A 27,469-nucleotide genomic window follows, 5' to 3' on the forward strand; every position below is an offset into this window, starting at 1 on the left:
CGCATTTCCTCCGGTATGGGGGCGTCCGGAGTTTCCATCAACTTGTCCAGTTGGTAGTTGCGCATGTTCTCGTACAGCCGCTGCAGCGACGTTTTGCGCCCGAGCAGTTGGCACCACATTGAGTCGAACTTGTAGATCTTCCACAGATCATTAATGTTCAGGTCGGGCTGCACGTACTCCTTGCGATAGAAAGCGATGAACGGAACCTCCAGGTGCTGGTTGCGCATAAAGTCGAGTGCCTGTTTGATCTTTGGCACGTTCGAGGGCGGCTTCCGAGTGACGGGGCCCTGATCGGAGACGTGCGGTTTGCAGAACGCTTGGGTGTAGATCCATTCGGCTTCTTCCTCGAGCTCGACCGAACCTTCGGCAACGCCGGTCACCGGCACATCACGAAGTTGCAACCGTTCCGGTATATCGACACGCCGTACCTCATTGTCCAAATCGGTAAAGTGACCCCGCTTCAGTTCACTCGGCTCGTAAATCTCGTAGATCGACTTCTTCAGCGTGCGCTTACGGGAGGCCTGTTTCGCGCCCTTCTTACCACGACCCTCGCCGGCGCTTGGGCGATCCAGCTGATCGAGCTGCTCTTCCTCGTACTCGTCTTCGGCCTCCGAACCTTCCTCATATTCATCGCCATACTTTTCAAACTCATCGTAATCGAAATCCACGCCGAATATGTCCTGCCCCTCCTGCAACGAACTGTGGAGGGCCATAGGCCGTTAGTAACGACCGTCCGTTTACCCATCACCTCCCTCTACTTACGCATCGGTGAAGATGTGCTTCCGCTTCTTGCGCTTATCGCTGATCGGAACTCCGTCGTCATCGACAATAAAGTCGTCTGCGTCCGATTCTTCGTCTTCCTCTTCGTCGCCGTAGTGGTCACGTGCGCTCTCCAGCTTATCACGCTGTCCCTCGTGGTCCGAAGTTCGATCTTCATCCTGTGGAACAGCAAGACATTAATATTGGGCTTCTATTGCCATAACCAGCACCACCGCTCTTACTTCTTCCGAAGCAGCCTCAAACAGTCGATTTTCGATCGTTTCACGTATCATGCCCTCGTCGCCTGACTCGCCATCGCTTCCATCGTCGTTGGTGAATTTTTTCAACCGCTTGAAGCGTTTCTGTAAGGGATAATAAAATAAAGTTAGCGTGCAAGGTTGTAAGACGTGTGTGCCACCTGTAGTAAACTAACCCGTTCGACCTTGACGCCCAAATTCTCTTCGATCAGCTCATAGTCCTCGTCCTCGAGCCGATCGTCTAGCTCGTCGTCGCTTTTCTTGCGTTTCTGATGACCTCCCTCGGACCCATCGTCCGAATCGTCATCGTTATCACTCTCCTCGATCGGATTATCGTCGATCAGATCCTTCAGTTCCTCACGTAACCGTTCTTCGTCGTCTGGAATCGATGCAGTATGTCTCGTGAGTGCATTGTATCGTAAGGACTTATGCAATAAATGCTCCTATTTCGCTACCCAATGCACTGCGCCATTCACCGTTTTAGTGCCCGACAGTTGCCATCAACATTGTTCTCGCCGTCTGCGTTTGAATTCACATAACCGGTACAACCTGTTCCGGCCGTCACGATAGATTTTCGTTCGGCGGGAATTACGCGATGGCGGCGCACATTCAGCGGATGCAACACTATGCAAATCGAGTGAATTATACACGTGAATTATACCGTACTTTACGCCTTTTGCCAGTTTTACAAGGCATCCCCGTAAATGAAGTGGTTCCGATAAAAATAAACCCGTCATTGCGCAAACTGGTTAAATCCAGTTGGGAACCGTTGCAACTGCAACAATGAAGACGCCTGCGTTTCCGTGTGGCCATATAAAGAACGTGTCAGTCCGTCGAACATCAGTTACCCGGCAAACGATCCGTACGACAGATGGCTTTATGGATGGTTTCCATACTAAATGACCTCTAATGGGTTCGTTGTACTGTTTTTGCTGTGCCCTTTTCGATTCACAGAGATCCGCCATTCGTTTGTTGTTTCTGCCTTGTAGCCACTAAACATCGTTGAAAAGTTTAGGACACACGTCTTGATTCTAAACGGCTTCAACTTTCCACTAACAGCTTACTTGGATAAATAGGTTTGGTGGCTCTACCGTCCCTTTAAGTGAAATTAAATGACGAATCTGGTGAATCGTTCACTGAAAATTGTCCAAAGGTCATCTTACGGGACTTGCGTTTATGATAGGACATTCAGCTGTATCACAGACATTCGATCGTATATGTCAATTCTTTCTCGAACTCGAACTTTCGTAAACATCCTGAATTGAACACTTAAAAGACGACTTTTGAACGAACGGGATTCTAAATCCTAGTTAAGCCTACAACTTAATACCTTTTTCTTATGAGTAAGGAATGTCCATTTTTAAGAGACAGTTGCACACTAATTCAGTTTTTCTTTTAAATAAAGCAAAATTGCGAAGTGCGAATTACGAACTGTCGGCTGCACTGTTAACTCTTGCCCAAGCACACTCACCATCCTCCTCGTCCTCGCTGTCTGACACGGCTTTATTTTTCCTGAGCTTTTTGCGCTCATGCGGTTCCAACTCCTCCTCATCCTGCAAAAGCGAAAAACCAAATCAGAAACATCTCGTGTGTTGTCAATAAACAGCCCTTCGTTAACCCGGACTTCTTCCCTATGGGACGAAAAAATGCGTGCTCTTCTTAGAAACCTTTACCCGGTGACAGTTCGATAATGGGTGCAGAAGAACAAGAAGAAGAAGAAAGCTCGATCGAAGGAGCATCCGACTTTCGGGGGCTTTCTTACCTCGCTCTCCTCGGCTTCCGAATCGATAAAATCGGCCATTTCTCGTCGGATTCACTTGGTGCGGGGGTCCGTCACAACCGTTACAGGGAAGCTATGGCGCAGGAGAAGCAACTACCACGCTTCCCGTTACCCGCCCCTTCGCCCCTTGTCCACAACGTCCTCACACCACCTTTGAGACGCTTCCTTTGGACGCCTTTGAGAGCGTACCCTGCACCTGCCGCAACCCGCCGTGGGTTGTTGATGCTTGCCGCGCTCGGAACGGACCGACCAGAAAACGATTTCTGCAGACCAAGCCGCCTTCGATGCGGATGATGATGCGGCGATGATGTGACGGTGTACCGTGCGTGGACACGGTACGAACGAAGGACGCCACTTTTTACCCACCCATTGGTCGTCGGTGGACCCTCTAACGAAACAAGGCACGCGCCTTTACACGATCCCGTGAAGAAACGCAGAATAGTCCGTACTTTTCCCCGTTTTTAACACCGAATAAAATGGAACACACCTCCTGTTTCTTCGCTTGCAGAGTGAGTGACGTTTGGCTTGAAATGAAAAATGCCACAGTTGATCGAGGCTTCTGCCGTCCACCGAAAATTCTATGCTCTATAAAGGTACCGTAATTGCTGATGCGTTAACGGAAAGCTAGCACAACAGAAAACATAAAACAGGTCACGTTCACAAACTGTTGCACTTCAAGCATTCAAGCACATTTTTATAGCGATCCCGAGGCCTATGTTTTGGTTTTCATTCGCATCACCGTCGAAAACAATGATGGCCCGCACGAATCGTTGAGTTTTCTTCGTTGCGTTGAGTTGAGAAACCAAATTTTATATGAAAAACTAAACCTATGTTTAAGTTACCACGAGCGCGCCCACTAGCGTTCGGTGAAGGGACCGCATAATATGTCGTTCCCTTTATTATGACAAATTTCTTTCAAAGGATTTGTACCATTTCCTGCATTTTACATGTGCGAAGAATGTGTACCTGACTCGATCGCGCGATCCGCCTGTATATACGTGTATCGAACAGAAAGGCTGTTTTGGCAGCACTGTCGCATTGGCCGCGCATCGACCGAACTCATTTGATGCAGATAATTATTGAAGCGAATTCTATTACAATCCCCTGGCGATCCCCTGATCTTCAGTTCCTGCCCGAATAATACCACAAACGTCTGCAATGGAATCGCGCTTTTCAACCTCTTCCTCTCGAAACGGGTTTTTAAATTTTCTATCAACAGCGCTCTCTGGTTGTCGCTAATGGAAGCACCCGGCCATTGTGCGCCAGTGAGAAAAAGAAAGAGAAAAAAGAAAGAAAGAGTGCTGTGTTTTTTTGTTGATAAACGTCAAAAATACAAAAATTTTATATTTTCGTCGCGAATTAAGGCCCGTTCATTGTGCAGCGCACGTTCGCCCAGCCGCCGACGCCAGTGAAATATGCGAAGGTAAATGCGCCCAGGGCTTACCCATATCCGCTCGTGTTGCAGCGCAGTGCGTCCGTGCGATTGCGTGCGTACCCTCGTAGTCCTCGTTTCGTGCGTGAATGCGTGCGTGCGTGCGTGCGTGCGTGTCCCCTTCGTGGAAGCGTGTCGCGCAGCGGAAGGGACGACGGCAGGGACGGGGTAGGAAAAGGCAAATATCCAATGGAACGCGCTGTGCTGTGCGGGGTGCAAATTGCATTGGTATGTGGAATATTATTTTCGTCGATCAACGCCGCCAAACGGGGACAGCGCCACCAGCAGCGCCAGCAGCTTCTCCCCGTCGCGCCAACAACGTGAAAAACGCCATGGAATATTCGATAATCAGTGCGAGTCTCTTCCGGACGGGCAGCGCAGCAAAATGTGGAATGTGGAATTGAATGCAAATTTGTGTGTATGTGCGGCGGAGGTGTACATGTGTGCGCGTGTGTGTGCGCTTTTTGTGGTGCTATCATGGGTGCCCCGTGAACGGGTCGGAGCAGCAAACCTGGCCTCCACCGTTTCGAGGTGCCATTTCGAGTAAACAAACGAACAAATGGGGCCTGTTCGGCCGGGAATGCCCGTATCGTCGTCCAGGTCCAGGAGTTGTGTGTGATGATCGTTGTCCCGATCTACACTCCTGTCCACTGCTGTCCCATTGGTACTTATCGCACAGTCAAACGGAGGTAGTGGAATGTGTTAGCCCTGCACACGACGGGGCCACCGCTCGGCAACACTTTTACCGTTCGTCGGGCGGATTAAGAGGAAGCAAAAACATTCCATCAGCGATGCGCGCTCGCTGTGTCATCGCAGGTTCCAGGCGGCCTCAACTAGATTCCTGGATTATGCAAATTGAAACGAAATCGTCTCCGCTGTTCGAAGGAATGCTATCAACCCCGGGCAGGCGCGCTCGCTTGAGTAATCTCTATTGCTTGCAATTCCTAAACAGCCTACTGTGTGTTTATTTTTTCCTCTCGTCGGCATTGCCCTCTTTGCTGGCGAGTTTCTTCCTCGCATCGGCACGCAAGCTGACGGCCGCTTGCGTGGACTTTAAAGCGAGCAGTGTAAGGTCAAAGATTTCGTTGCGGTTGCATTTCGTTGGAATGGGCGACAAGATTCTGCGGACCGCTTCTGCTGGCCGATCCGGCCACACCGTCCGCACCTAAAAGCACACACCACCGTCCCGCTTCCCGTGGTTCTTTTCTCAACACACAGTGCAACATTTCGCCGTGCCTTGGGGGCATAGAAGATGTCGCGCGAGTCGCGGCATGTGTGGAGAAAAACGGCCCACCGTGTGACGTCTTCCTTTTTGCCAATCTTTTCTGTGCTTTTTTTACATTCCGTGCATTCCACGAATAATTAGAATAAACCGAACGCGCATGAAAGTGTGTGCGTGCTAATGTGTATGTGTGTGTGTACCGTACATACACGCGCACACGGTGTATAGACAGGTCGTTCTACGTGAGTCACGGTCTATGCAGTTGGTTTACTTCGTTTCATTGTACATTTTTCCCCACCATCGGCGTAAATCCTGCTCCGGAACCGTCACCGTACGGCGGGTTACATGAGGAATCCTGCGTGCGATCTGTTTGACCTCCCGCCGGGCACCGGGCAAGGATTGGTGGCGTTATGAAAGAGCATCCTTTGATTAGTTCGGATTCCCTTTGGATGGTTTGACAGAGCATCCTTTGATTGGTTGCAGTATTTCGAATGATCGTACAGGACTGCCAATTTTTCTGTTCCGGTTTGCAACTTCTTACTACAACGCAACTGTTCTATGTTGTTCTCTTTCCCCGTGCCACAGTTTTAGGAAATAGCAATAAGTTATGCATATTATAAGTCAGGATGAATGGAAAAGGCGGCAAAGTTCCGTCGTCAGTGGCGCGCCACTCGACGTACAACGCGATCGCACTGGAGCAGATCAAAAACGAATTGATGCCTTACGAGACGGGCCAGCCGTTGGGTGGTAGTCAGGTAAGTTCAGGGGTTATTCCATTTTGTGTTTTCGTTTCGGCCCACTAATGGCACGGCTCCGGCCAATGGCTGGCCTAAACTATCCTTGCAGATCACAGCCCCTCTGAAGCGCAAACCGAGCATCGAGAAGGATGCACCCCAATCGCCGCTGCACATGCAGCGAACCAGCCCGGCCCTCGATTCCGGGGCCGGCAGCTCGCGATCGAATAGTCCACACTCGCAGCAACCGTTCGTCGCGCTCGGACGCAGCTCGCAATACTCACCGTCCCCGTGTCCGACGAACTTTAGCGATGCGCCTCCGATTCCGCCGCCTCGCTGTTCTTCGACACCATCGACTCCTCAGCCACCGAACCCGATGCATCTGCTGAAGCGCATGTCCCCGGCATCGGTGGCTTCGGGGCGGAACGGTCAGTTCGGTGCATCGCAGTCGCCGGCCCGCGGTTCGTCGCCCATCTCGAGCACCAACCAGCTCCGGCAACCGATCATCGTGCAGAACGGGCCGCAGGTGCAACAGCAACTTAGCCAGCAGATGGCCGTGTACACGGGAAGCGAACCGCCCCCTCCGTACCCGCAGATCGGTCCATCGTCCCCGCCAAACTATTTGTCGTCTTTTCACAGTCGCCAAAGTCCGACCCAATCGTCGCAGGACTTTCGCAAAAGCCCCAGCTCCGGCTTCTACTCGAACGCCTCGATCGGGTCGTCCAGCCCGATCACCGTCTCGCAACCGGGCGGAGGTGTCGGTTCATCCGGGGGTTCGTCCGGGGCATGCGGGGGCTCGATTCAGCGTCCGATACCGTTGCAACCGAAACCGTCAGCGCATGCGGGGCCACCGCCACCGAAGAGTGCCCAGCATCCGATCATCATGCATTCGGTCAAATCTACGCAGGTCCAGAAGCCGATTCTGCAGACGGCCGTTGCCCCACCGGCACCGGCCGGCGCTGGAGGAGGCCATCCGCTGCAAGTGATCGATCGTCACAATCCACCACCACCATCGTATGCCGTCTCGGTGCAACACAAGCTCAGCAAAGCATCCGGCTACGGGATGGCTACCAGCGTTACACCACCGCCACCGTCTCCGTCTGCCGTCATCGCGCACGATACCGCGAGACCACTGGCCGGCGGGTCCTCCTCCGTCGGTCCGAAGCAACCACCACAGCAGCTTCGCGCCAAACCCACGCTGCCCGGTATGCGGGAGCATCCCACAAACGCCGGGACACCACCGTCAGCCAACGGCGGCGGATCGTCGTCGTCATCGTCGTCGGCCCAGCCACAGGTGGTATCGGGTAACGGCGGCAGCGGTAACGGAACTCCCACGGCCATGCACAGTGGTGGCGGCAGTGGTGGGAACTCTCCGCACGATCCGCCGTCTTACGATTCGACGATGATTCTGTTGCAAAAACACTCGTCGCCCGGCAAAAAAGAACCCCCGCCCTATCTGCATGATGGAGGGTCGGCGCCTCCACTGCCACCGCCTCCCAACTGCCACGACCAAACCGCGGTGGCGGCGGCAGCGGCAGCAGCAACCAACGATCACAGCAATGGCCTCGAGCATCACCAGCATCATCAGCTAAGGGCCGGAAGTGCCGGCAGTGTTGGTGCCGGCGGCGGTCCCGGTCACAATCTGGGGATCAGCGAGAGTGGCGGAATGCCAAACGGAGGCAACCATCTGCCACCCAGCGGCAGCGGGGTCAACAGCAGTAGTAGTCATAATGCTAACGCGAATAATATTAACAACAACAACACTAATGCTAATGCAAATAATAATAATAATATGAATAGTATGCATAATCACAATAATCACGACACTAGCACGATGATGCACAGTAGCAACAGCGTCAATAATAATGCCATCAGCAATGGTAGCAAGGCTAGCCAGAGTCAGGTAGCGGCGGCGTCTAATTACGGAAGCAGCCGGACGCACGGAGATGATGGGCTATCGCAACACCATCTGCTCCATCATCATCACGCCGCCGGTCACCATCAGCAGCACCACCCATCGGCGAAGGTGATGAAGGGCCATATGAATGGACCGTATGCTCACAAAGGGGCCGCTGTGATGCATCAACAACAATCGCTACACCAGCAACACCATCACCAGCAGCAACAGCAGCAGCACCGGCTTCCGTTGCCACACCAGCAACATCAGCCGGTATCGCACGATATCAAGCAGCAGCGTGGAATGGCGACAGCGTCCGTGCGAAGTACTCTCATGAAAACGGTGCGCTTCCCGACCATCAGCAGCAATGGTCCCGCTCCGGTCTATACCAATGGCGGTGGTGGTGGTGCTGGCAGTGGCATGATGCCGCACGATAGCAACGGGAATGAAAGGGAACCCTCTTCACCATCAGCCGTTCATCCACCGGCGGCAGTTGGACCGACGACTAGTAGTGGCAATACTGGAGCCGGGTCTGCTACCTCTTCTAGCGCCGGCAGTGGTGGCACCGGCGCAGGGGACGATAACCCGCGGAAGATCAAGCACCAGTCACCGATCCCGGAGCGCAAGAATCTGTCGAAGGAGAAGGAAGCGGAGCGCTCGGAGTGCAAGGTGAAGCACTACTCGCCCCAGGCGTACAAGTTCTTCATGGAGCAGCACATCGAGAATGTGCTAAAGTCGTACTCGCAGCGCAACTTTCGCATCAAGCAGCTGGAGAGCGAAATGTCGAAGCTCGACCTGCCGGAAGAGACAAAGATCGAGATGCGCAAGCTCCTTTGCCAGAAGGAGAGCAACTACATTCGGCTGAAGCGCGCCAAGATGGACAAGTCGATGTTTGCCAAAATCAAAACGATCGGTGTCGGGGCGTTCGGTGAGGTGACGTTGGTGAAGAAGATCGACACTACCAACCATCTGTACGCGATGAAAACGCTGCGCAAGGCAGACGTGCTGAAGCGCAACCAGGTGGCTCACGTGAAGGCGGAGCGGGACATTCTCGCCGAGGCCGACAACGAGTGGGTCGTGAAGCTGTACTACAGCTTCCAGGACAAGGACAATCTTTACTTCGTGATGGACTACATACCGGGTAGGTTCACTGCGAATGAGAACGGGTACTCCGTTCGATCGACTGGAGTTTTTCAATCGCACCATTTCATCTGTTTTTGCACAGGCGGAGATCTCATGTCGCTGCTGATAAAGAAAGGCATATTCGAGGAAGACCTGGCCCGATTCTACATCGCTGAGCTGACGTGTGCCATCGACAGCGTGCACAAAATGGGATTCATTCACCGGTACGTTGTCCAATGGACCGTACGAGTTTAAATTAGCGAAACGCATTGCTTAATTTGTAACATTCTCTTCTCCCCCGGACAGCGATATCAAACCAGACAACGTACTGATCGACCGAAAGGGCCACATCAAGTTGACCGACTTTGGTCTCTGTACCGGTTTTCGCTGGACACACGACTCCAAGTACTACCAGAAGAATGGTGAGTGTTATCGTCCGCTTGCGTGCCGAACATTCTGTGCCTTGCGCTTGTTAACGTTCCTTCCATCGACCGCCCACTTCTAGACCATGCCCGGCAGGACTCGATGGAAGCGTGGAGTAAATTCGGCTCCGATATTCCACCACCACTAGAGAGGTTCGTACACTGACCCTCGAAATAGGTGTTCCAATCGTTCATTGCTCGCTCTGTACCTTTTAGGCGGAAGTTCCGCGAAAAGAATCGCGCCAAGGCGCACTCCATAGTGGGAACTCCAAACTACATTGCACCGGAAGTGCTGATGCGCAGCGGATACACGCAGCTGTGCGATTGGTGGAGCGTCGGTGTCATACTGTACGAGATGCTAGTCGGACAACCTCCCTTTTTAGCAAACACGGCAGAAGAAACACAGATTAAGGTATGGTGGTGGTGGGCTGCGGCACACAGAGGCTACACGTTGAATTTGTGTGAAAGAGTTTGAGCGAAATCATGGTTCTCCCGTTGTTTTCTAGGTAATACATTGGGAAAAAACACTGCGAATTCCAGCGGAGGCGCAGCTGACGCCAGAAGCCAAGGACATCATACTGGGGCTGTGCACGAAGGAGGAGGATCGGATTGGGCGCAACGTGGACGAGATTAAATCGCATCCGTTTTTCCGGTCGATCGACTTTAGCAAGGACCTGCGTAGCCAGCAGGCACTGTACGAGCCGAAGATCAAGTACCCGACCGACACGTCCAATTTCGACCCGATCGACCCGGGCCGACTGCAGGACTCGTCGTCGTCCTGCGACGACGGTGGTCCGGGGGGCAACCTGGACGAACTGTGCGACAGCGGGAAACCGTTCCACCACGGGTTCTTCGAGTTTACCTTCCGGCGGTTTTTCGATGACGATTGTGATCACAAAATCACGCTCGACTCGAGCGAGGGACAGGCGGAAGCTATTTATGTATGATAATTACTCTAATATTATTAACTCTATTACCCCATTATACAATTACTGAACGTAAAGTATATAACAAAAGAAACGGAAACCGCACGCGAAAGACGCGGGTTGCGCTCGGGGACAAAGCGGAGCAGCGAAACACAGCGGATGCCCCATGGGTGCGATAAACAGTATCAATTCGACGCTCCCTGGCAATAGTTTGATCGGTGCAGAGCAAGGCAGTAGATAGCAGCCTAAGTGCACTTACAAGGATACCAAGAGTGACTCTTGGCTTTACAGAGAGAGGGGAGTGCGACTATACAACACCGGCTCCTCTCCAGGAGATAGAAACGAAAATAATTCGTTCAAAACTAGACACAGTAAATTAGCAAACGATGCGCTACACGTACCGCACCGTGCGGATTCGTTATTCGAGCTTAAAGAAAGGGACGGAACGCTACGCAAAACAAACGCCCCGGCGCGCACTGTGGGAGCTCATACAGGTTTAGTTTCTCTTCCTTGGATTATCTCTACTACTATTTTATTATTTTTTAATACGCGAATTCGTTGTACAGTGCAAATATGTGTGATTCTGGATTTAGAGAGTATTTAGAGCGTAAGAGAAGAGAGGCCGGATAGGGAAAGCGAAAAGAGCAAAACAGTGGGGCAGGGTGGAAGCGTGAAGGGCAACGATAAACGATAGAAACGTATTCTGAATCGTAATACTCTAAAAAAGCGAAAATATGATAAATAAAACGCGAACAACGGATCGAAAATCCCACACCGGAGGCGGAGCATTAGGACGCTTGAAACTCAACGCGGATCGGGAAAACAACGAGCTGGAATCAAAAATGGAGCAAAACGGGGACAGAGAGAAAACTAAATCCGCGCACCTGAAAGAGTTTAATGGAGGGCGAACGATGTAGATGTAATTTTGAACAGCCGAAGGGTCAAAAGCAACTTAGGAATTTGGGCGTATCTTTGTTCGGGGTAAGCGTATAGTATAGTCAAAGAGAAGGATAGGAAAAAAAACGACACCACGAAACAGGAACAACCCAGGAACTAAAAGCAACAATCAGAGTTTGGCCTTAAACTATTTATACACCATATGTGGAATCGGAAAGGGGGAAAACAAAATAGCTGCGGTTTCTTTTTCTCATCACAAATAAAAAGGAATAAAATGTAAAAGCAGAGACGACAAGATGTTTTTTTAGCGGTAAAAAGGCCGGAGCATACATGAGTCCTTATTGAATCGCTCGCTCAACTGGAAAGATAATTTGGCGGCCGCTGTAAAGGGAGTGGTTCTCAGCAATAATAATTCTCATTTGATTCCCACCAAAGCAAATCAGTTGACGGGATAAGTACCGAATAAGTTTATTTAGGAAATGGTGCTCGTTACCTGTCTTCAGCAGGGACGCCACAGAAAACACGAAGAAGCTTGCTTCGACTTCGATATTACTCTTTGGTGGTGATGCCAATAGACATGGCCATGGCTTTACCACTGCCAGTCATCCCCGATATTTTAGAAGTAATGACGAACGGCTTGTGACACTATTTTGAGCAATTTTTAAAATTCATGATTATCGATTTGCGACGAGAGATACCGTGAGTCACTCGAGCACAATAACATCCATCGGATCGGTGTTTGCTTTCGCTGGTTGTCCTCCGGAACTCGTACCGATGGAAACGTTTTCCGTTTCGCGTGCCTTGTTCGCTTTCTGGCGCTCTGCCAGTTTTTGCTGCAGCGTTTTCGCTTGCTGCTGATTCGAACTGCTGTGGAGTTGGAAATGGAAGCTTATTAAGGTCTCTTTAAGGTCGGATAGTAACGCTTACCTTCCCAACTGCTGCAGCATGGTCACCGACGAGGATGACAGGGACGAGGACGGCGATGTGGCTGCTGTGATCGACATACCGGACGTGCTTGTTGCGGGCCTTCCGTAGCTGTCGACCGAAAATCCCGAAGGTAGTGGTGTGATGGTGGCCCCGATACGTGGAATATTAGTAGGGCCGGCCGTACTGAAGCCTCGATTGCCGGCACCGGACCCCACCGTGCTCTTTGGGGAAGCTTTGTTCGATTGTTTCGCCGATTTCGCGCGGCTTCCTCCAGTCGACGTCTTCGTTGTACTACCCACACCGGCGATGACGCCGGCACTGGCTGCCTTCGATTTAAGCAAGCTGGTCGCGGCAGAGAGGTCATTGCGACTGTTGTGCTGTAGCAGCAGCGAACGGGCCATGTGCGGATACTTTTGCAGCAGTTCTGTGTAGGACGCAACTAAATCCATCATACTAGTGCCGGCACCCGCGGCTTTCTCCGCTAGACCTGCATTCGGATTGGAAGTTGCAGCTGACGGCGGCTTACCGACGCCTGCTGTGCCCATTGGTTGCATTAGGGGCCCAAGCACGGGTTCTATCGATAAACCCGGAACAGCGAGCTGTGGTATTCCCGACGGTGGTGGAGGAGTTGGCCGAGCATATGGTGTAGGACGTGCCTGTGGTCCCAGCGCCTTTTTGCTCTTGGACTTACGACTCCCTGTAGGTTCCTTTGATCGTGCTACGATTGGACCTTCGCTAGGTGTGATGGTTAGCATAGGCAATGGCGAAGCCACGCGTCCCGGAAGCTGTGACGAGCCAGCGAACGGTGATGAAACGCGGTCTCTCTTCTGGGACGACGACGACGACGAAGAGCTCACCGTCGAAAGGGTGATTGTGGCCAGTTGATGCTGCTGTTCGAAGCTACCGGGCAAGAGAGTGGTTACGGTAGACGACTTAGCGGATGTCTTTTTAGCTCCACCACCACCACCAGCCCCAGTAAGTGTCTGCTGGCCAAGAAAGTAATCTTGGGAACCCATGGTAGATTTCGGAATCATTACGGTTGAAGCGGTCAGTTGAGGCGGAGTGTCCGTGCTCCGTTCGGTGTTGGGTGACAGAGCCGATGCCGTTGGTTGGGGTAATTTAAAGGAAGCTGAAATAAATAGGAAGCCTTGCTGAGTACAATCCGAATCGCACCAAACATCATGTCAGCATACCCAAGTACTCCGTTAGGGCCGCCTTCATCATCGGATTGTTGCCGATTGAAGCGATGTTCGGCATGGTGCTGAAGATTTTAAGATATTGTTGGAACAGGGTGGAACTTGTGCTTGCCGCACTCGAAGGGGTTCCGGATGCCGAACTAGGGCCTGGTGTTATCGATAGTTGGATATCTGCTGAAGCAGACGGCGGCATTTTTGTTACGTTTGATTGTTGGTGCTGCGAAAAGGAAGTAGATGTGCCAAATGTTGATGGAATGGCACTTTTACCGCCAGCAGCATCGAGCTTTATTGGAGTAATGGTCACGCGTGACGATAAATCTGTTATCATGGTGCTCATTGTTCCCGATTGGGCCAGCTGATGCGCTGGCATCGGATAGTTGTAGTGTTGAGGGAGCGACCCCAACGGTTCACTTAGCACAGCGGTTGATGTGGTTATTTTCGATATCGGAACACGTCGGTTTTGTTTCGTCAACCCCGGAATAAAGTTCTGCAATGAAAGTAGGGGGAAAATTTTGAGAACATAGCCTAAGAGTTAAGAAAACTGCACAATTACCGCCGATATTGGTTGCATCGGAACGATCACCATCGCAGGAAGATCTCCACTCGTGATGGTCTGCTTGCCACCGTTAGCTGTCGTAGCTATGGGCCCTGTAGCCAATGCGCCAGTGGTCCCTCCAGCAACACCAACGGCATTCTGCTGTTTCTCCTGCGTTTTGCGATAGTTCATCTCGTAAGTGCACAGTTTAATGGCCAGATCGAACATATTGGTGGTTTCCGGTAGCTTTGCCACCTTGTCACTAACGAATGCCCGGTATGCGTCGATCATCACGCTGGCAAAGAGTGGTTCCTTGGGCTGTATGTTCTTCACTATCTTACGGTACGCCTTGTACACTTCGATCATCAGCGACAGCAGATCGGTATCGTTCCGTCCATCGGCCGATTTTTTCAGCAAACTCCGGTAGACCTGAACGCAGAAAAGAATCGCCTGCTGGACCAGCTCCTTGCGCTCATAATCGTTGAGATATTTTCTAAAACACAAGTAATTGGCATAAGATTCTGAATTTACTTTAAACCGATTGTACGAAGACGCCTACTTATCCGGCTCCGGTGTGCGGTGCAACTGCAGCGCCAGTTCGAGCAGAATTTCGTGCTCCAAAAATTCTTTTAACGTTTCCATCAACACAATTACGCACTTGGAGATGTGGGACGCGAAATTGCCCGGCCGGTCGATATCGGAAGCTGGGATTCTCCACAAACCCTACGCGTGAAACAGTGAGGAAGCAGTAGCCTTTGATATTTGATCTTCATAAGGAAGACATAATTTCACTTACGTTGAAGAAGTTCGTAGCTTTACGTTCCGTGAAAAGTCCCGGGATTTGATTGCCTAGTGCCGTACGATAGTTGCCCAGCAGCAGTTGGCGAGCTTTTTCGAATGACTTGGTCGCACCAGGCGCGTGCATGTAATGGTGAACCAATCTGTACATAGATTTGTAGTGCTCCGGAAAGCGAGTGATGCATTCCTCCAGGTTTTTAATGCAAAGCTTAAAAATCGTGTCCCTTTCGGTGGAGTTTATCAATTGTTGGTTCTGTGGGGAGAAAGTGCGGGGAATAAGGGTTACACATTCTTCTATCGTGTGCTAGCGAGAGGCTCTAACGTACAATAGTTTCGTCATCTGTCGAAGAGCTGTCGCTGTCGGAATCCGATGATGAATCTGAATCACTGTCCGAGGAGTCGCTACTCGATGAAGATGTGCTGGTTGTGGTAGTAGTCGTTGTTGTCGTTGTTGAGGTTATGGCACTTTCCTGTGAGCCTCGTCGAAGTGCGGGTTGCGCATCGACGAGCTGTTTAATTTCTTCGACCCGAATATGTTCAACTGGACGGTGTTGCTGATTTGCCGGTGATGGAATACTCTGATCAACGTGCATCTCAGAAGACGGTTCGGAAGGAGCAACAACGGGTATGTCGGGCTGTGGACTGTTAAGCGACAGGGTCTGTTCCACGTCTAGCAGGTTAGGATTAGCCACCACGCTATCGGTTGTCTGATCAGAGGTTACTTTGGGTTCCTGGCCATCCATTGCTTCCACAGCACCAACAATCTCGGGCTCTGCAATCTTAGCAACCTTCGGAGAAGCAACGGAAGTTTCAATAGCAACTGTGGCTACGCCAGGATTGCTGTTTCCATTATTTGACCCTGCTGCATTGGATGTCATTTTCCGCTTCAACATAGTTTCATTGATTTTAGCACGGTTCACTGCAAACGGACTGGTGGCCAGTTCCTTCAGGGTACGTAGAAACAATCTCGAAGTTTTTTTGTTGATCGGCGAATGCTGCTCAACGTACTTGATGACGGCCGCATTGATACGGTAGAAGATTTCCAGCGCCTCGATCGCCAACGGCGACGGGCTGCTGTGATTAATCTTAATCGGATACGTGGCACTGCACTCGTACAGGTACTTGGCCGACTTGAGGTAGTGCGTCAAGTAAACGGCCGGATGTTCCTTTTTCTTCTCGGCTATCTTACCCAACATGTAATGATGGAGCCATATTTCGTCCTCATGATTGTTGCCATTCTCCTGCTGTTGCTGCTGCTCTGGTGGTGCCTCTTCTGACGTTCCGGGGAAGCACATCTTTTCAAGACTCACCTTATTGAAGCAACTAAAAGCGATGTCTAGGCAACGCTCCTTGTGCGTTTCCACAAGTGCAAAACTGAACAAATCAATGTCGGTTAGATAAATTGTCGAAAGTGTCCTTAAAATCCTATTTACCTCTCCATCGAAAGTGTATCACTCAAAAGCTTCAAACTACGCGAGCAGAAGGAGTGAATGTTGTACGCGAACGAACCATACTCGATCCACAGTTGTGAATCGTCTTCGTTGAGTTGCAAACATTGGTCAAAACACTTCATCCCGTTGTCGGTTTCATCCAGAAATTCTTGCAACCTATTGCATCAAGTTAGGTATGATTAACTCTTCATACGATCATGCCAAGCGCGTTGTAAACTTACGGTATCACTTCGGTTGAGTTTAGTTTCGTTTCCACTTTGCTCGCTTTCGACAGCGATATTCCTGCCCACGAGTCGAACCGAGACGGTTCTAGCGCCAGATCCATGACGTAGTACTTGATCGCCCGCGTAAAGTCGCGACTCTTAAAGTAGTAATCGGCCAACAGGTAGAAAATGGGTTTAATTTCACTCTGCAATACGTTGGCCGCATCTGGCAAAATGTTTCCTTTGCCGTCGATAAATTCCGATATCGGACGGGACAGCTTAACGATATCGATTTCGGACGGAATGAGTAAAATAATGCGCTGCAAGAGTGCTTCCATGTCGGCGGAAATGGATTCTAGCCTGCAGGGACAAGAGAAAACCGGAACGTTTGAGGATCGTAACGTACAATACCGTGCGCGTTTGGGGCTTACTTGTATGAGTTAAATTCCGGTAAATTATCTGGTCTGTAGAGATCAAACAACTGAATCGCCCGTTCCCAGGTGAGCGCAACCTGAACGGCACAATGATCCTGGATGTGGCGCAAACGTGGACGTTTCTGGGGATATCCGTACAGACAGTACGTCATTTGCTCCAGATACTCGTTTAAAATCTCACGAAATGGTTCCAGCAGAGGGGACCGTATCTTTGGTACAACCACATCCAGCGTGTGGAACAGAAGCCCACTGTCCCCTTTGGAACACCAGTTTTTCCTGTCATACGAAAGAGGGAAGATTTCAGTCATAGGTTCACCCAAGGATTACGGAAAAAACCACTTTTGAACGCACTTTCCTAGCAGCTCGTGTGCCACGAAGCACATCATGACGGAATTGCAGAGCCGCTCGGGCTCCACTTCGAACGTTCCATTCTGATCCATGATGCAGGAGCTGCGGTTCACCTTCACTGAGCCTTCCAAGTCGTCTTGTCTATGAAAACATAAAGAGCGTGTTAGTTCGACGGTAATATGCACCGGAGGCGTGGATTACCGTTCGAGAATGTAATACAGGATAATCCAAGCTCGCCAACACTCGATGAGACAAAGCTGGGCCGTGTAATTCCTTTCCACGCTTGGGTCCAGCTGGTGTGTGAGCAATCGGTGCAGTGACTGAATGAGTCTAGAAAGGTTCGCTCCAAGTAGTTCGACTGGAAGAATGAAAACCTCGTAATTTTCAGCATCGTGTACGTCCAACGTGGCTTAAAATACGTACACATGAAGCAGCCTTCCTGTTTGATGATCGATACAATATAGACCAGCGCAAAGTTTACATTGCTGGCCCATTGCCGTGTCTTGCGGCTATCGTGCTGAGATGCCGCCGTCACAAACTGGTGAACGGAGAACGTGAACGATTTTTCTGACCATACGAAGCATTCCTAAAGCGTAATGATATGTAATTTAATATTACTATACAAATAATATAATATAACATTAGTAGGAGTTACCTCCATCTCTCCGATGTTCCAAAGCGACTCCAGTAGCATCTGGGACTGCGTGACGAGGCTTAGAATAGTTTCGTTCGGATTACCAATGGTAGTGTAGTAGCGAAGAGTATCCTTTAAAATATCGACCACCTGTTCGAAGTCTCCATCTTCGTAGTGACGCTTGACCTGTTCGATGCGCAGTTTTCGTTCCGTTTCGCCAATTAGCTCACGGATTTTTTCACCACTAATGCTAGTGTTGGATTGCTGATTCGGGAAGCTTAATTCCACCCGAGCGCCATCGGCACTACATATAATTTCTTGGAGCTAGAACGAGCGAGAGCGAGCCACAATAGTATTCCTTTTCGATTGTGAGCTAACTCTACGATGGCAACCTACCAAGTACAAATGATCGAGCGCGGCATCGAAATTTTTCACGCTGCAGTCCAGAACGTAGCCAATCCACAGCAATCGGATGCGGTAGATGGCAATGATTTTATCGTTGCCCAAACTGCCCAAATAGAAACGGCATCGATGAAAAATGGAATCGTCAAAATCATCGAAAATCCCACTAAGCGGAAGAGAAAAAAACAAACAGTTATAAAATGAGTTCAATAATCTCGTAGAGGAATGTTCTTACTTCTTATACTCCTCACTGGGATTCGCTAGTCCCGCGTCCAGTTTTAGTTCCAGGTAAAACACCGATATTTGGAATATTTTCTCCAACCGCTCTTCGGAAAGCAAATTCCATGCATCGTAATCGGTATACTGGACGAAGGATCGGTGCACTTTGAGGTAGATCGAGCGTAATTCTACTTTGGTTGCGATGCCCCAGGATTTTGAGACATGCGTAAGAAATCCATACATCAGCGCGTAGACATCGATCTCGTTTTGCTGCAAATGGGATGATTGATTGAAATTTTGTACTCATAAGAGCTGTACCATGGTCAAACCTTCATTTCGCCTATAAAGTTCTGCACATTACACTCGCTGCAATAGTCTGCCTGGTTTGTGACGCTCTCCGGTATGACCTCTTCACTGTCCTTACATTCTGAACCCTTGTCCTGAGGCGCAACCTCTTTTGTGTCCACTGTGAAGGGTGATCCTTTAAACGGTTTCTCTTCCCTTTAATGGTAAGAACCTTTATGATCAGTTCAATCTTTAAAATATGTTGATTAAAAAACTACTTACGATAAATGCTGTTTGAGCGATAGTCTGAAAAATGACTCTACCGTCGAATCGGCCGGATCGTTCAACTCTTGGATGCTTTTCTTGCGTGTCGAGCGTCGATTTTTGTGCCAACCCCATTGTTCCAGAATTTTCAACTCACTTCCTCGTCGCCTCGATTTATTTTTCTGTTCGTTGGCATCTACGGAACCCGGAGTGTGACGTTAGTACCTGAACCACCTCTTACGGATTAATAAGATGCGAATGCTCTTACCAACTCCAGAATCGGCACTGTCCGCTGCAGAAGTACCGTTACCGTTGGTATCATCGGTGATTTTTGTAAAACTAGCAACCATCGTTTCATTTGCCTCGTCTAAAACAAGCCACACATTTCTATGCCTCACTTCAATCTATTGGGGAATTTCTTATGACTTACCACACGTTTCGTCCTCTTCTATCTCCATTCGACTGTCTTCCCTCGCTGTGACCAAATCGGCAACACTTTCGGTGGCCGCTGGTGTTTCCTGTACATCTTCTTCCATCTTCTCAAGTTTTTCCTGATGACGCTCACAGAAAAGCGTTTCCGTATCGAGTATGAAAACGCATCTCTAAAATGCAAAAAGCGGAGGATTAGCAGATCACTCAAACTCGTGAGCCAACTAACTAACCAAATCCAGTTCCTCCATGCGTTCGTTTAGCTTTACCAACATATTGCCGATTGTCTCGAAGCTAAGATCGTCTATTTGCAGCTCCTGCTTGAGTATGTCGGGCATGATGGTGAAATCGGGCGGTTCGTACTTCGACTTCGGTGAAAACAGTCTATCAAATGTGGCTAACGCCAACGCTAGTGGACGGCGTTTTTCTTCCGCCTCGAAATCGGTTATCGGTGACATAATGAACACGGTGTCGAGGTAGGGTAACGTTGACTTGAACCGCTCCCGGATGGCCCTCAGCACATCGGTGTACAGTGTGCTTCGCGTATCTTTCCGGTGACACTGACTGGCCCATCCATAAGCTTCTACGACGTTGGACGCACTGCAGAATACTTTCAGCAATCCGTCCATACTCGGCCAGTGGTTTGGGTTCCGTTTCAAGCATTTTTCGAAGTATAATTTGGATATTTGCAATTGGCCGCTCTTCAGTGCCATCCGTGCCAACCGGGACATCGTATAAACGTCCGTTTCATCGAGATCCATAGCCTGGGGTGCAACGAGAAGAAGTAGAAAACCCTTGAACATGTGTATATGCTGATAGAAAAGAACAGGCTTACCTTCATGAGGAACTCTATCGCAAGACCCTCCTTCTTCTGCTCTTCGTAAATGAGGCCAATGTTTCGGTAGCAGTTATACTTAACTGCAAACAACTTACTATCCGTTTGGGTGGACGTGACCTACAGGACGTGTACAACAATTAGCACAGCTATCGCCGGATGGCCGATTTGAATGTTTAACTTACATCGTGTATCACTTGCGTATCCAGCAGCTCGAGCAACAGTTCCAACGCCTCTTGCTGTCTGTTTTCTTTTTTCATCTGCAAACCCCTCACATACTCCGAGATGGCAATCGTTTCCTAAAGCAAGAACATCAGTGTGTCTCAGAACAGTAAAGGTGCTAGGTAAATTGAAGATGGCACTCACCTCCGCTTCTTTCGTGACAATCAGCTCACTGTCGAATCCATTGCTATCATCGGATTCCTCCTCGTTAAGCGCCGAAATGCGAATCATTTTGCACAACTTATTTCGAGACCCTCACGCTCACGCCGGCCCAGAAACAGAATGCCAGAATGTCGGCGGCATCCTTTGAAATTGTTTACGATTGCGATGACAGTTCCGATGCTGTCAGCTGCGTACGGCTTCCAGTCACAGCACCGGTTCGAAACAAAACAATCGAATTCCCTTTTTTCTAGTTCCAGACTGGTTGATGCGAATACTTTTTGAACACACATCGAACACACACATTACATAGCTAGCGTAAGGGTATTTATTAAATATACAAGCATCCGATAATATTAACACAAACATCTAAACGTTGGAAGGTTTGACCAAATAGGCCCCCTAGTAGCAGCTCATGAATAGCGCAATTCCGGCAAGCATTCTAATCCTTCGGATATTGCGCGAAATTTAGCTGCTCATCTGGAGGAGCGCATTGATGACCGCATCTCGATCCTGGTTGTTAGCTACGGCCACCGACTTGACGACCTCTTTGTCGACCTGAGGGAACATCTCGTGGATGCGTGTCAGATCTTCGTCGGTAAGCACTGGGGGTGGCCGTGCGACCTGCGGTTGGTTGGGGGCCACGAAAACCGGCATCGGAGTGCCTGTGGCAACGTTCGGCACGAGCATAACGGGCGCGTTGGTTTGTATCATTCTCGGTTGAACGACCACGTTCTGGAAAAGAATTCGTCACAAATATGGGGTTAAAAAAATACAAACAAATTTTCTCCTCAAGCGCGGTCCGTTACTCACGTTAAAGCTCATCACCAAGTCTATGCTGCCCTCGAGCCCTTCTCCTTGCTTTCCGCTCAACAGATACCACTCTTCGTGCGTTTCACCACGAAGCACCGACTGGGGAATGCGAATTTCGGTCCATGCAATCAGCTCGTCCATCGAGAAATTGCACTCATCGTATACTTCCATGGCAATTGTATCGACGCCGGCCGGTAGCTGGCAGTGGATAACGCGGTTCCAACGAGGGTTTCTTCCACCGTTCGGGCACGTTTGTGTTTCGTACACAAAGTGTCCGATCCGCAGGCGTACGTACGGATCCATTCGCGTGATGCCATAGTTTTTCACCAGCTTAGCCTGCGCTACGGTAATGCTCAAGCGACCGACAATGTTGGGAGCCTGTAAAGAAATAACGCGGCCTTTTTAATACGCCATACGATTCCACGATTCCTCGGCCGTTTTCTACCATGTACGGGGAGCAGGAATTATGGTGACTCTGGAGGGCCAAAGCAGCTTGCCTGTCCGTCACCTCCTGGATGTCTTGCGCTGTGGTGACGCGTAGAAATTCATCCGGTAGCGGGCCCAGATAAGCCTAGGGAAGTAATAAACGGCGACAGGTTACGTACACGTCAATAAAAACATGATTGCTCATGCTCAAATTGCTCGGCGATGGCAGGGAAGCAGTGCGAACAACTCTTTCATCGCTACGCACTTCAGGGGCTTCTTGCAGTACCAGGGAACACCGAACAAAAGAAAATCTAGTCCTTCATCGGAACGGGGATTAGGCGAATGTTTCAAGAAATTCCACTCCACCACAGAACACGCTGCCTGCACAGTGACGACACGGGGCCATTTCGTACACCGTGCGTGTGATTCATGCAGACGAAATGGATCGACCCCTTATCACTGATAGAGAACGACGTAGATAGAACGGGAAGAGATTGCAAAACGAGACCGAAATGATAGCGCTGCAAGGCGAAAAATTTACCCTTTTCCAGTATTCGTTCGATCTTGGTGTCACTTCCTCCATCGTTATGGCTTGGGTGATGACCCTTTCTCGGTTTGCGATCAACAAAAACACGGCCACCAGCTGCTTCTCGCGTACTTACACGCTACGCAAATGGCACTAGTGACTAAACTATTGATACCAATAACCGCAGAACGGAGCAATAGTGAAGTAGTGTTTGCCTCCGATGGTTTGATGTTTTTTGTTTTCTTCGAGTTGCATTGAAAGGTGCATGACACTCGCACGTTTATAGTGAGTGGTTCAAGTACGATTCAGTTGAACTGAGTTCGATTCTGAATCACGAGGAAAAAACTATTGTGTATTTGAATGAGTGATTCGCATAATTTTCCCAAAAACAATCTGATGATGATACAAAACCCTGATAGCTAATTGCGCCATTAGTCTGAATGTTGAACTAACCTGCTGTAATTTTGTTTCCACCATTGAGAAACTTATATCAAAAATACACTTTGGAGTAGACTCGGACTATGGAAGAAAGTAATTTGCGCGCCATATTTCTTTCTAATGAATGCTGTACAGTAAAACGGAAGCCACGCAAAGCACGTTGTTTTATGCCTACAATTTATTGATAACGCTACTTTTTGGTTCCGAAAGCCTAAATACACGCACTACGAGGTGCCATGGGGATCCATCGTTTCCATCCCTCCTCAGAGATAGGATAGGTAGCTGGAGGAACTACCTTTCTTCTTCCTTCCGTAGTCCCAGCCGTGCTCGTCGTCGTGCGATTTGATGCTTTTCACCGGAATTCCCACGTGCACCGTTTTAACGATCGTTTTCGTGTGCAGGTGCGTATGATGTTTGACTGGCACGTGGATGCGGATCCTGCGGAAGACGAGATCGGTCATTGAATGGGCCAATTGACAGCGAGCATTATTTGCATGCTTCGCCAGGTTAATGGTGCAGTGCTCTTACTTGGCATGGTCCGGAACGGGATGGGTGTCGAATGCGCAAACAAGCATGGTGATTGCGAAGAATAGTGCAAATGCCTGTTGATAAGGAGAGAATTAACATTAAAAAAAAGTAAAGCAACGATCGTAGTTTCTTTTCCGTAGCCATGTCCATTTTAAACGCCTATCAGTTTAAACACTCTCGTTAAATGTACTTTTCAGGGCTGTATTAGCCCTTTTGTCGCTTCCAGAGCATCTATCGTAATACTTTTAGTATATGTTTCGAACAGCATGCCAAAAGAGGGCACCTCTACCGTATTCGTGTGGTACCATTCACTGGCATTTAAGTCCATTTTCGTGTTCTCATTGTCCCATGAGGTATGGTGAGCATTTTCATTTTCAGCCCGTTTATCAAACTATGTTATTTTTTTTGAAACACGTTGTCGGCACTAAATAACATTTACAGCCCCCTTCTTCATTTCTGATCAGTTCTTTAAAGTTCACAACGAATGCACTTTCGGTCACAGCTTTCTATCTTACGGGATTACTTACAATTTTTAATGCCATATTATGTGTGTTTATAGTTTCGCTTCACACCAACTGAAGATCTTTCACAGGCGATCAAAACTTAAATTTCGCCTCAGCAGAGCACTCACTACCGCAATCAGTAACAACGAACCAGTAACTCCACGTGCTGACTGACCGTGCAACTTAATCACTGTTGATGACTGCGATTTCCTGATCGGGATTCGTTTTGGGTCTGGTGCTGTGCCGCGTGCTGCGTGTCACTCGGTGTTCGCCGTGTTGTTGTGGCCAGTTTTCCAAAACGTCCGATCTTTAAATATCTACATTTGCAGCCCACGGTGGCCGAGTAGTGAGAGAGGGAGAGAGAGAGAGGCAGAGCGAGTGAGAGAGAGAGACGAAGCCCGAGTGCCACGCAGAGAGCGAGGCCAGCTTTGTGCAAACTCTCGCCCGGTGGCGGTGGCCGTTCCGTAGCCATGGTCCACGGATTCGGCCAATCTTTGCACCGGAGTTTGGTGGCTTGGAACGCCTTCCGGAAAACACTGGTGGGGCATTGTAGGCCCGGTGGGGCTGAGACACAGGCCCACGAAATCAAATGTTATCTGCTGTTATCGCTTTCCTCTTCCATCCCGCAGACAGACCCGTCGCCCGTCCCGGCGAAGCACAAACGACGGCGAACATAATGCCGATTTTTCCCTCCCTTCCGGATGCTGTGTTTGTGTGTGGCCCCCAAGCCTGCGTGGCCCGCGGTCAAGCGCGTTGAGAGGGAAATTTGTACGATGGTGAAGAAAATTAACAAGCGTGCGCGCTGCGCAAAGCACAATAGAAAAGCGCAATCAAAGGCGCGGCGAGAGTTAAGAGGACTTGGTACTCGGCGCGCTTCAAAATCGGCGACGAGTCGTCGATCATCAATGTCTGGAAGGATCGAGTTAAAGAGCTGCTGGAAGCTGCCGACAAGAGAATGTGCTACCTCAGGCCGATGTTTGGCGTCATTCCGAACACAAATCATATGTTGGGACGTAACGTTAATACGTGCGTTGTTCTACGATACATTATTTTGCTCATTTGATTTGTGTTAATAAACTCAACGCTCTTACGAAGGGTGGTTTACTTAAGCCACACGCGCAACTAGCCCTCAGCAAAACTGAAAGCATAACAGCAATAGAAGTGGCCTAACCTGAGCCGTATGCTAAACTAGTTCCCCACTAGAGTATCGTTGAGCGGAATCATGTTTTTCTCTTTCCGCTGCTGAGTGTCAATCAAAACGAGGCCAAACATAAGCACAGACTCCTGGCCCCGTCTGCGTCAACAGCGGTGGGCCGGTTTTCCCACCACGGGAAAAGCACTTGTTTGCGCTTCGCAGATTCCTGGTGTAGGCACACGGCGGTCTGATCGGGCAAGGGACTCCGATGGCGATTTTATAATACCTGGTACACACATGCCAAATGGAACGAGTTTCTACAACTTATCTTTCCTGCTCCATAATAGGAACGCCATACGGAGAGATAAACCCGTTTCCCGGATTGACCGAGATCGCGCGAACCGGAGGGACGGTGCTTCGATCGGACAAGATCGAAGGTTCCAGAAAAAAAACGGAACAAATCACTATTACTTTTCATTGCATTTAATTTAATAATATCGGAAAAGACAGATAGGCAGACGGCACGTTTCTCATTCGTCTGGGCCCGAGGCATCCCTTCCGGAACCATGTTACACCATGAGCGTCCACTATTATTTGTCTCCGTTCCGTCCACTGTTTGGTGTGAAAATCACGTCGTTACATGAAATTCGTAATGAATTACGATTCCCATTTAGTGCGACGATGGGCGCTGAGCGGTGTTTAAACTCCGATCGGATCGGAGAATCCGTATTGTTTTCCTTTTGTTTTCCTTTTGCTTTTTCTATTTTAATTGCTTGGTTTTCTGTGTCGATCTTTGCATACCAATACCGGGGCGGGGCGCACAGCCCGGGAGCCCATGGAAAACGACGTAACGACGGATGATTCCGTTCGATTGCGTAACTGGCGGGTTGGTCCGTATCTTCGCACCTCATTACGCACGTCTTTGCTGTTGTTGGTCGGTTGGTTACGAAAAATAATGCCCCTACCAATGATGCTCACGATGATGGATGGATGGATGCACTCGAAATACGATAAACATTATCGCTTTCTAGCACTTGGCCGCGCCTGGCCGTGAGAAACGGTCCGGTCACGAGTGCCACCGGATCAGTTCGGTATCGATTGAAATGAAGAGCGATGAAACTAACCCACATACGCGCCACAAGATTTGTTTGTTTGCGTTCGTTTATGTTGGGTTTAGGCCGAGTGTCTGCACGGTTGGCGTTTTGCAGTCAGTTCACTGCTCTAGTGCCGTGGCGAGAGTTCGTCGCCGCTGCGCCCGTTGAAGTCCTTTGTCCGAAAGCCTTCTCTGTTTTCGCTTTCGGCACTGAGTGGATTACTAATCAACGGATCCATCGCGAATCTTCGCGAACGCAGATTGAAAAATCTGCAATTTTCTAATCAAGAAACCGTGGCCATTAATTAAATTTCTATCAGTTCGTTGTGCCGTTATCAACTGACTTCTCTGGCACGGCTACGGCTGCGGGGCAGCTTAAAATAGCCCATCGATCGGCTCTGTCGGAGGATTCGGCCGCTAGTTTCCGTTTCCGCGTGTATCGCGAGAAGCACACGCGCCCCGCGCAGATCACGGACGAGCGGGAGAAAACAACCACAACCGGCTCTCGGTGGCGGGGAAAATCCGGACCGTTTGAAGAAGATAATGATAAACAAGCGGGAGCGGGAAAATAAGGGGAGTAAATGTTTTCGCTTTCGTTGCACATGCGCGGCCGATGCTGATTGCACGCGACCGCACGCGCGCTTGCGCAACGATAAAATATGTTGGCGTTCTTTTTTTTTTCTTCCTTCTCATCCCCACCCATCCCTCCCTCCGAACCCCTTTCTCCTTATCATAGCACGCACCGTGGTCTCGGCGTTGCATCAGCGGCCGGTCGGGATGCGCGATTTAAATGTGGCCGATCTTCTTGGCTTCGTTTTCTATTTATCTAGCGTTTGGAAAACATTTATTCGCCAGGTCAGGCCACTGAAAAGCCGCTTCTTCTTAAACCCACTTCCCGCCCCTCCCGCGGGTCGTCCCGATGTCGGGGTGGCATTTCCAGTTTCTAGCCGCTAGGCAACTTTTCTTCGCGCAATTGCGGCGGTGATCAAGCACGATCACGCATACAGTGATCTGTATCATCATTGGGTGTGTGCGCTGATGGTACCGTTTCGCTGGACCCGCTGAGCCTTCGGGCACACACGGTACGGCCACTTTCACTGTGGACGGTTTATTTATTTTTTTTTCGCTTTCTTTCTACCTTATTAGCCTCCCACTGTGACCTGCACTGCATCGGGTTGATTATAGTGCGCAAAAAAAAACGAACAAAAAACGAGAGGT

At 49.7% G+C, this 27,469-nt stretch overlaps 4 protein-coding genes across 4 annotated transcripts; 1 reads left to right on the forward strand and 3 right to left on the reverse strand.

Moving 5' to 3' along the window:
- The first annotated feature begins 4,088 nt into the window (after positions 1 to 4,088).
- Positions 4,089 to 11,735, forward strand: LOC131212514 (serine/threonine-protein kinase Warts-like). Its single transcript, XM_058206407.1, has 8 exons — positions 4,089 to 4,219; positions 6,036 to 6,205; positions 6,297 to 9,222; positions 9,307 to 9,427; positions 9,510 to 9,625; positions 9,709 to 9,778; positions 9,842 to 10,037; positions 10,132 to 11,735. Exons 2-8 carry the CDS (start codon positions 6,077 to 6,079, stop codon positions 10,570 to 10,572), a joined length of 3,999 nt encoding a protein of 1,332 aa, XP_058062390.1. The 5' UTR covers positions 4,089 to 4,219; positions 6,036 to 6,076; the 3' UTR covers positions 10,573 to 11,735.
- A 201-nt stretch (positions 11,736 to 11,936) lies between these two features.
- Positions 11,937 to 20,861, reverse strand: LOC131207184 (calcineurin-binding protein cabin-1-like). The gene is given in 24 exon segments (XM_058199795.1): positions 11,937 to 12,312; positions 12,370 to 12,693; positions 12,763 to 13,504; positions 13,569 to 14,058; positions 14,125 to 14,599; positions 14,666 to 14,829; positions 14,903 to 15,157; positions 15,231 to 16,278; positions 16,338 to 16,511; positions 16,577 to 16,918; positions 16,990 to 17,268; positions 17,344 to 17,481; positions 17,542 to 17,698; positions 17,764 to 17,926; positions 17,996 to 18,298; positions 18,371 to 18,542; positions 18,612 to 18,865; positions 18,925 to 19,096; positions 19,163 to 19,340; positions 19,413 to 19,746; positions 19,807 to 20,337; positions 20,409 to 20,528; positions 20,594 to 20,707; positions 20,775 to 20,861. Coding segments are annotated over 24 exon segments (7,176 nt in total). The 3' UTR covers positions 11,937 to 12,152.
- A 238-nt stretch (positions 20,862 to 21,099) lies between these two features.
- Positions 21,100 to 22,763, reverse strand: LOC131210167 (toll-interacting protein-like). Its single transcript, XM_058203374.1, has 4 exons — positions 22,570 to 22,763; positions 22,048 to 22,173; positions 21,603 to 21,980; positions 21,100 to 21,524 (listed from the first exon to the last, which is right to left on the reverse strand). Exons 1-4 carry the CDS (start codon positions 22,609 to 22,611, stop codon positions 21,258 to 21,260), a joined length of 813 nt encoding a protein of 270 aa, XP_058059357.1. The 5' UTR covers positions 22,612 to 22,763; the 3' UTR covers positions 21,100 to 21,257.
- Positions 22,764 to 23,255: 492 nt separating this feature from the next.
- LOC131207185 (uncharacterized) lies at positions 23,256 to 27,271 on the reverse strand. The gene is made up of 3 exons (XM_058199797.1): positions 27,257 to 27,271; positions 23,521 to 23,594; positions 23,256 to 23,430 (listed from the first exon to the last, which is right to left on the reverse strand). Exons 1-3 carry the CDS (start codon positions 27,269 to 27,271, stop codon positions 23,256 to 23,258), a joined length of 264 nt encoding a protein of 87 aa, XP_058055780.1.
- Between the last annotated feature and the right edge of the window lie 198 nt (positions 27,272 to 27,469).

This window comes from Anopheles bellator, chromosome 2, assembly GCF_943735745.2.
Source record: "Anopheles bellator chromosome 2, idAnoBellAS_SP24_06.2, whole genome shotgun sequence".
Taxonomy (NCBI): Eukaryota; Metazoa; Arthropoda; class Insecta; order Diptera; family Culicidae; genus Anopheles; species Anopheles bellator.

Excerpts from the sequence above, each read along its gene's own strand:
- LOC131212514 (XM_058206407.1), top strand. The coding sequence starts at position 6,077 with ATGAATGGAAAAGGCGGCAAAGTTCCGTCGTCAGTGGCGCGCCACTCG. Across the intron at positions 6,206-6,296 it reads AGCCGTTGGGTGGTAGTCAG|ATCACAGCCCCTCTGAAGCG; the intron begins GTAAGTTCAGGG and ends CTATCCTTGCAG. Across the intron at positions 9,428-9,509 it reads AAAATGGGATTCATTCACCG|CGATATCAAACCAGACAACG; the intron begins GTACGTTGTCCA and ends TCCCCCGGACAG.
- LOC131210167 (XM_058203374.1), bottom strand. The coding sequence starts at position 22,611 with ATGGAGGAAGTGACACCAAGATCGAACGAATACTGGAAAAGG. Across the intron at positions 21,981-22,047 it reads ATTCCTGCTCCCCGTACATG|GCTCCCAACATTGTCGGTCG; the intron begins GTAGAAAACGGC and ends ATTTCTTTACAG. Across the intron at positions 21,525-21,602 it reads ACTTGGTGATGAGCTTTAAC|AACGTGGTCGTTCAACCGAG; the intron begins GTGAGTAACGGA and ends ATTCTTTTCCAG.
- LOC131207185 (XM_058199797.1), bottom strand. Across the intron at positions 23,431-23,520 it reads CCCGTTCCGGACCATGCCAA|GATCCGCATCCACGTGCCAG; the intron begins GTAAGAGCACTG and ends CGTCTTCCGCAG.